Source organism: Petaurus breviceps, unplaced genomic scaffold (genome assembly GCF_028583685.1).
Source record: "Petaurus breviceps papuanus isolate PSGF00001 unplaced genomic scaffold, PetGlider_PUasm1.0 90849, whole genome shotgun sequence".
Taxonomy (NCBI): domain Eukaryota; kingdom Metazoa; phylum Chordata; class Mammalia; order Diprotodontia; family Petauridae; genus Petaurus; species Petaurus breviceps.
Genome location: NW_027187361.1, coordinates 14,038,219 through 14,046,858, shown reverse-complemented (window position 1 = coordinate 14,046,858; position 8,640 = coordinate 14,038,219). Strand labels below are relative to the sequence as shown.

Below are 8,640 nucleotides of genomic sequence, written 5' to 3'. Positions count from 1 at the left end.
TTAAGAGTCAAGAAGCCCCAAGGTCAACTTCTGCTTCTGACATTTTACTGTGTAATCCCGAGCAAGTCATTTATCTTCTCTGAGGTTTCATGCCCTCCTCCTCCTCTGCAAAAAGAGGGGATTGGACCTGACGGTCCAAAGATCAGCTATCTATCATAGCTATGGCCAACTATGATCCTATGATTCAATGGTGGATGGCAAATGGTAACACAAAAAGACACAAAACTATGCATGCATGAATGGCTATGAAAGCTTTTATTGAAACAAAGGCAATTTTACTTTCTTCTTCCTTCCACTCACCAGCCTTTGGCTGGAATTCAGGATTAATAGTCATGGATACACTCGATTCAAAATCTAACTCTACTGTTAACCTCCTAGGCTCACTTTGCCTATCAGAAGAGAAGCAGGTGAGATGAAGTCAGAGCCATGGTGCAGTAGTGCTATGAAAATGGTTTGACTTCAAGAACCAAAAATTCTTGAAACTGAGGGCATATCTGTTTTAAGTTTCAAAATGGCATTTCAGTCAAATGGAAAAACAGGAACTTGCAGTGATATTGAAAACAACTTCTGAAAAATCAGACAAAGTTTGCCTATGATTTCATATTCCATAAACTTGTAAAGAGGTAACAGAATTACTTGACCAGCCAAAAATAAAAAAAAAAAACTGGGCTAAAACTTCATGAATACACATAAAACATTTAACAAACAGAAACACAAGAAAAAAATCTAGGCCTTCAACAAAACTGGTCATAAACGTGCCTGGGAATGCACCTACAGAACAGAACACTTCTTCATTTATACAATGTGATCTGGGATGCAGTCCTGCAGTCTCAGAGATGAGTCCAGGGCCTGTTTTGAATGCCAAGAGATGATAAGGAGTTTAACCCTTCGCATCTATTCCATGGATTCAGTTGGTATGTGTGAGAATGTCTGTTTGCATACCCAGAGATGAGTCACGATGGCCACCCACAAAGTAGAACCACAGTGTTTGAAAGGTTTAGGTCCAGGAAGAGCCTGAGAAGGGCTATAAAAAGGTCCAGGTGATGCCATCCAAACTTTCCCCTAGATGATGAAGCTTTATTTATGGCGCCAATGTTATGAAAATAGTTGAACTTCAAATTCCCAAACTGCTTAATTCACTGTGTTTTTTTTTAAATCCCAAAATAGCATCCAAAAAGTTTCCCGTTATCTTAGTTTGTACTTGGGTAAATCCATATTTTTCCAACAACTGTTTGTATTCTGAGCTACTCCGCTGCTTGCCTTCCGTCATACTAAGAGACTGAAGCACAGCTCTTGGAGGGTCTATCTTCTCTTCGCCAAGTACAATTTCAGCTACTAGCAAGGCACAGCCTGTATTTTCAAAATAAATCAAAACACAGTTCATTAAATTGACAGGTTTCTTGACACATATGTAGTTGACTGCTTCTTGGAAAAAAAAATCAAACCAAAAAACCAAGGCTATGCTAGAAGAGAGTTCAGAATATTAAATGAGTGGGCTAAATTACAGTCTCTAAAACCCTCCACTAAAAAGGTAAGTGTTGATAGCACACATTTTATCTATTCACAGGGCAGCAAAAGAACAGGAAGACAGACAATTATTAGAAAGACAAGATAACATGAAATCCCTTGCAAGTATTTTCCATGCCTGTATTGTTTCTTTACTTACACAGATTCTTAAAGTATTAATGTCTTATTTAAGTTGTAAGAAAATCTACAGATCTAGCTGTATACAAATCTGATAGATTCACAGGAGAGCAGTGGATGATTATTAGAAAGACCACATATCTTGGAGCAAGCTGTTAGATGTGGTGCAGGGGACAGAATGCAGGGCTAGAAGTGAGGAAGACCTAAGTTTAGATCTGCCCTCTGAACCTGGACAAATCACTTAACCGCTCTCAGCCTCAGTTTCCTCATCTGTAAAATGGGTGTTTACATAGAATCAACACCTATCCCCGAGTCACTGAGAAGATCAAATGAGATAACAAGTAAAGCACTTTCCAAACCTTAAGCTCTCTAAGTATTAGACATTATTATTATCTAGTATATGTGTATAGTAATTATGTATCTAGTATCAGAAAATATTAACGTGCCATTTAAACGAAAGATAAATCCAGGCATAAACTCCTAGTCCTTTTTATTTATTAGCAAATGGTCTGGTTAGGGAATGAGCAATTTCTAAAAAGCCATTATATAGTAATACATTATTGTAATGGGTTATAACATACTATATCATTAATATGTAATATATATACTATATTATAATGTACCATACTTTATTATGTAAGATATATTTATACCATATGTATTATATATAATTATAGGTCATACAATGATATATAACACCCATCTGATACAATATATCATTACAATATATTCTAATATATATTATCAGCATGCCATTAATTCTAAAGGTTTAAATGCACATGCAAAATAAACCAAATTATATTTGCCATGAATAATGGGAAATATTTTACATTACAAAACTACAGAAGTAACTTCCCTTGATGGCATAAATGAGATCCAACACATCTGCTTGGTCATAAACAGACAGAATACAAAAAGCAGAAATCTGACATTTACTTTAAAATCATTTAAAATAATGTCATAAATGCCCTCTACACGCTGTGCAATCAAAGGATTCAGCACCCACAGAAAGCTCAATGGCTAGTACTCTGGCGCAGAGAGAGGGTGGAGGGACTTGTACCATCTGAAGAACAGCTCTAGCGAAGCCCCCTGACAGCTTTGGAAACTGAAAGTCTTTACCTGGTTTGCAAAGATCTGAAATTTTACTTAATAACGCATCAATCTTGTCATCTGGCCAGTCATGCAGAACTCTTGAAAGGATGTAAAGATCAGCCTCAGGAATGTTATCTTTGAAAAAGTCACCTAGTTACACAAAACAAAATGAAGAAAGGTTTAGGAAAGAAAGGCATCTCAAACACTCTTTAAAAAAAAACATTTATTTATTTTTAGTTTATAATATTCAATTCCACAAGTTTTTGAGTTCCACATTTTCTCCCCCTCCTCCTCATGGTGACACGCAGTGGTCAAACATTCTTTTTTTTTTTTTTTAAAGTAATTGGGGTTAAGTAACTTGCTCAAGGTTACACGGCCAGGTGTTTCTGGGTGGGTGCTAAGTGTCTGAGCCGGGGATTGGATCTCCAGGTTGTCCCAACACTGGAGCCAGTGCTCTTACTCGCTGTGCTACCTGGCTGCCCCCCAAACATTCTTAATGAAAAGGCTTATGAGATCATTTGCCCACAATGCAGAGATGGATAGGGGCTGGACCCACTATTTTATTGTCACTATTTAAATTTCCTTTACCAATGCAGGTCAGCACCATCTCTGAAACTTACTGTCTCAGAAAGTTGTCTAGAGTAGAGGTGTCAAACATGCCCAGTCCGCATGCAGCCAGAAACAAAGCAGAGCGTGGCTGGAACCAGATTAAAATGTAATTGGGAAATATATATATATATATTTTTTTTTAAATTGGGAAATATTTAACAAAATTAAAAAAAAAATAGAATAAAATATGGATAATGTTAGCATGTGGTTTTCTAAGTCAATATGTGACTACAGGCATCCCTGTGTATGGTTTAACATTGCTAGTCTAGATCACTGAGAAGAGTGACTTGTCCAGGGTCACATAAATAATGTGGTACTTATTACTGGGCAGTTTTTCCTTCTTCCCACTTCCTCTCCCCTACCATGGGGAAAAAAAGAAAACGGGAGGCCTTGTAGACAAAAAAGCAAAGTCGAGTTACACAAGTTCCTAGACTGTCCATGTCCAAAATGTGTGTCCCCCCTCAGGAAGTCAGTAGCGTTCTTCATTCCTCATCCTCTGGAATCATGATGGAACCCCGGGCTTCAAGGCCAGTTCTCTATCCTACAAGACCACAGAGCCTCACACAAAGAAGTAAAAGGGGCTAAGTCGGGGAGGCAGAGTAGGGATAGTTAGCAACGGGATGCAGGTTCTACCCAAGAGAAACAGAAGAGACTCTAAGCTGTTTGTAAAGGTCATATTTATTAAAAAATAACCAACTTCCCCCCAAATTCGGCTATCATCATGTTCTAATCATCACCAGAAAGAAGGCACAGACAATGAGAAGGGAAAGCTATTTTTGTTTTCAATTTCAAATCAATCTAGGTCTAAGTCCATATCTCTGCTGAATCAAGAGAGATATTGAGGATAAACCTTCCGTTTCCTTCTGCAATCCCTATCTGAACTGCGCTAGGGCTACAATAATAAAAAGTTCATAGCTGAAGCTTTCTTATCTTGGACACCTGGATTCTAGGGCTTCATGGACTCAATCTAGAGGACAGATGAATCCCAGCAGTAAAGAATGCGTATGAAGAGGTCTTACATTATTCCAGTCTTCATTTTGGTCCATAGCTTGAAGCATGATGAGACAGTGGGACCTTTTTTTTTTTTTGCTTTTTGGAGAGCAGTTGGGGTTAAGTGACTTGCCCAAGGTCACATGGCTAGTTTTTGTGTTAAGTGTCTGAGGCCGGATTTGAACTCAGGTCCTCCTGACTCCAGGGCCAGTGCTCTATTCACTGAACCACCTAGCTACCCCAAAATGCCATTTCAATTCCATGATTTTCTCTATTTTTTTTTTTTTGCTTTTTGGAGGGCAATTGGGGTTAAGTGACTTGCCCAAGGTCACACAGCTAGTTTTTGTGTTAAGTGTCTGAGACCGGATTTGAACTTAGGATCTCCTGACTCTACTCACTGTGCCACCTAGCTGCCCCCTGGGGCCATTTTTTTTAAATGACCTGTTATGTTTAATTAATGTTTAAATGACATGTTAAAGCAACCTTTTTAATTATGACATGATGCTCAAAAAGCTTTAAGATTGAAAAGATTTTTTTTTAATGACTGGAAAACTTTAAAAAATTTAAAAACTAAAAATATTCTCAAATTTCCCTTGTAACCGAAACCAGTTTTTAATTTAATATTGCTTTGAAGTTCTAACCAAGATCTGACCCTCTCATCCTGTCCTACATAGTGGCAAAGCACTATTTGCCTACGTGATAATGTAACAGGTCTTGGATTATGGCTCTAGAGTCTGAAGGGACCTTAGAGGTCATTTTGTTCATGCCCCCTTACTTTACAAATAAAGAAATAGAGGCATGTAGAGGTTAAGTAACTTGCTCAAGGTCACACAGTTATAATAAATGGCATAGCCAGCATTTGAACTCAGATCCTGTTCACTGTACCCCCCTGTCTCTCTGCCTTCTTTTCCCCTTACAATTAAAATTACCTGATGTGAAAGTTATTCGACTGGTGTCTTGTCCAGTAGGTTGAAAACAAGAAACATTTTCAATGACATTAGGAAGGTCAAATACAGTCACTTTTAGATTTGGGTATTCTTGTATTAGCACTTGGGCCAAAGCTCCAGTACAGCCTGTGGACAGAACAGAAAAGAATTCTGAACCAAAAATACTTTCCTGGCATTTGTAAAAAGCTTGAAGCACAGCCAAGTTTGCCTTAGGCGACATGGAAGATACAAACTGAAAGATGAGTGTAAAAGAATTCTCTCTAATTACACACTTGAACATTGCAAAGGCCTGTTATTTTGTAAGTGTGGGTAAACCCTCTACCTACTCAGGCTGCAACCATTCTATAACTTAGCAGATAGGCTTTACGAGTCTGGAGCTAAAAAAATTTACCACTTTTGTGACCAGTCTGACAAGCAGCCTCTCTATAAGCTTAGCAAAGTTTGTCTTCAGAAGACAGACACACAGTAGAGACCACCATTCAAAGCATTTCCAGGTTAGTGTGCTTTAACACTAAAAATACGAATAACACCACTGAAGAATGATGTCATGCAAGAGAATGCTTCTGCAGTGCTTTTTCTATTCGCACTGTCAGTGACACAGGGGAGAAGGGAATCAACCACAGAGATTCCTACCGATCAGGGGTGACTCCTGACTCAATACATACACATACACACACTAGGCATCTGCCACAAGAACAGTTTCAGGCACAAAGAATCCACATAAAGGGTTCTTACATTATTACAGTCCTCAATTTGATCCTTAGCTTGAAAGAAATACTGACGAGATGATGGAACCATTTTATTTTAATAACTTAAGATAGGTTAAATCAACCTTTTTTTGCCCTCTAAACATCACAAGGCGGATATCATTATTATGTTAACAAGTACTAACATTATTAAGACAACCATAAGAGCCCTCACCAAGAGGCAGTAACTATTTTTTTCTTGTAGGTGAGTTAGCAATTGATCAGATACAAACTACCATACATGAAGGGAAGATCCTAATTTGGAAATAAAATGGAGGAAACGGTGTGAAGACTTCTCAGTTCTAGTTCCTGCCCATTTTATATCTTTAATGATAATAAAAGCATAGTCCACTGGAGTGGGAAGGACCCTTGGAGATGATCTAAACCACGGGTTCTTAACCTTTTTTTGTAGCATGGAATCCTTGGACAATCTGGTGAAGCCTATGGATTCCTTCTCAAAAGAATTAATTTTTAATGTATAAGATAAATACATTTTAACAAAAAGAATCACAAAGTTATTTTGTACAAATATATTTAAATACAGTTATCAAAATACTTTTTAAAAAAGTTAGACTCAAAGTTAAGAATCTAGTGCAACTCTCATTTTAGAGATAGGAGAAGTAAAGAGATTTGTCAGATGTTCCAAAGTTAGGTAGGGGCGTGATGATGGCTCAGATTATAAAATTGGGATATCACACTAATTTCTAGGAGATAAAACCCATTTGTCCTTGAAGGGTCTTCATATAGCTGTGTAACAAGAAAACCCACGAATCTGCATCCTATTTCTGTATCTGTGAGGTTCAATTAAAAAATATTTATTTTAAACTCAAATAAAAAAATGACAGAAAAAAAAGAGAACGGGTACAATTTTACATTTTTTTTCATGAGTTTCTTTGAAATTCTTGACTTTTTGTTCTTCCAAATGAATTATTATTTTTTCTAACTTGCTAAAATCATTTTTTAGTAATTTAGTGGGGATGACATTGAATTAAATAAAATTGTTCCTTTTACTATATTGGCTTTGCCCACCCATGAAAAATTAGTATTTTTTCAATTATTTAAATCTGACTTTATATAGATTAGGTGTGACTCCTGACTAAATACATACATATATAAATCATTTAATTTACACACACATATATAAATTATATAAATTTATTTATAGTGTTTTATATTTTATGTTCACGTGGTTCGTAGGTCTGTTTCGGCAGGTCTACTCTCAGGTATTTTATACTGTCTACGATTATTTTAAATGTGGTATTGCTTGCTATCTCTTTTTGCAGGGTTTTGGTGGTGATATATAAAAATGCTGATGATTTATGTGGTTTCATTTTTACATTCTACTACTCTGCTAAATTTTTTAATTGATTCAACTAAATCTTTAGAATTTTCCAAGTTTATCAGTATGTTATCTGCAAAAAGAGATAGTTTATTAATAACCTCATCTCACATTCGGATTTTCTTTTTTCCCCTGCTGGCATTTTAAAAACAATACTAAATAATATTGATGACACATAGTATAGTTTCACTGTTTATCTCTTTTAACTAAATCTATTTTAGCTTTAACTTTGACGTCATGATCACTACTCCTGCATTTTTTACTATCACCTGAAGCATAATAAATTCTATTCTAGCCCTTTATTTTAACTCTGTGTGTATCTCTCATTTTTAATCCATTCTGCCATTTGTTTCTATTTTATGGATAAATTTATCCTATTCACATTCAAAGTTGTAATTATTAGTCCTAATTACTAATTTTAGTCCTTAATCTACTCACCCCTCTAAATCCCCTCTTTTCTTCTCCCCCCCACTTTAATCTATCCACCTAAGAGTCCTTCCCTTTTCTTCTCCCCCACCCTCCACCTTAAACTACCCACCCCTCTAAGAGTGCCTTCCTAATTCTCTTCCCCCCATCCTCCACCTTAATCTACCCACCCTTCTAAAAGTCTCTCCTTTATCCAATCTTCTTGCCCTCTTATTTCTTTAATCTACATTTTTGTGATAAGAAACTAAGTCTAAAGAGAAGGAAAAGTATAAGCATTTACCTAGTGCCTACTATGTGCAGGATACTGAGCTTTGTTTCGTTTTTAAGCAAACATCTCATTTGTTTCTCTTGATAACACTAAAGCAGGTGCTATTATCATCCCCATCTTACTGATAGGGAAACTGAGGCAAACAAACTTGTCCAGAGCCACATAGTAAATAACTGAGCTTAGATTTTAAACAGATCTTTCTGACTTTAGGCATGGTGCTCAATTCACTGCATTACCACCTGCCTCTCTAAGTCAAGTGACTTGATATAAGTTATGCGACTTGCTGAGGGTCCACACAGATATTTCTTGTCTGAGAGCTGAGCAGGAAAACACATAAGCTTCCTACATATTCCTTAAAGAACTTAAAATTTCTTTTGCTCTTTCTTTGCACACCAAGCAGTTTTCAACTTGGGAGAACAATTAAATCAATCCACTAGAGAAGCCTACCCTGTTCAGATAAGCAGTGTGGTTTTCAGGCCAATTATATCCCCTACAGCAATACATTTGGTGTTGGAGTTTATATCATTCTCTTGTGAGTCTGGCTAATGTTTTCTGTCCTTCCCCTTCCCACTGCTTATC

General features: G+C 36.7%; 1 protein-coding gene across 3 annotated transcripts in view; it reads right to left on the bottom strand.

Annotated features, from left to right (window-relative positions):
• Positions 1-236: 236 nt before the first annotated feature.
• The window catches only part of ASMTL (acetylserotonin O-methyltransferase like), a 46,525-nt gene continuing 38,121 nt past the window's right edge, over positions 237-8,640 (bottom strand). For 2 of the 3 annotated variants that reach the window (XM_069072890.1, XM_069072892.1), the window contains 3 exons: positions 5,265-5,408; positions 2,764-2,886; positions 237-1,350 (listed from right to left, as the gene is read on the bottom strand). In XM_069072890.1, the coding sequence (XP_068928991.1) occupies positions 1,115-1,350; positions 2,764-2,886; positions 5,265-5,408 (503 nt within the window). In that variant the 3' untranslated portion in view covers positions 237-1,114. Of the gene's footprint in view, positions 1,351-2,763; positions 3,975-5,264; positions 5,409-8,640 lie in introns of those variants that run through there. The other variant, XM_069072891.1, reaches the window with a different exon arrangement.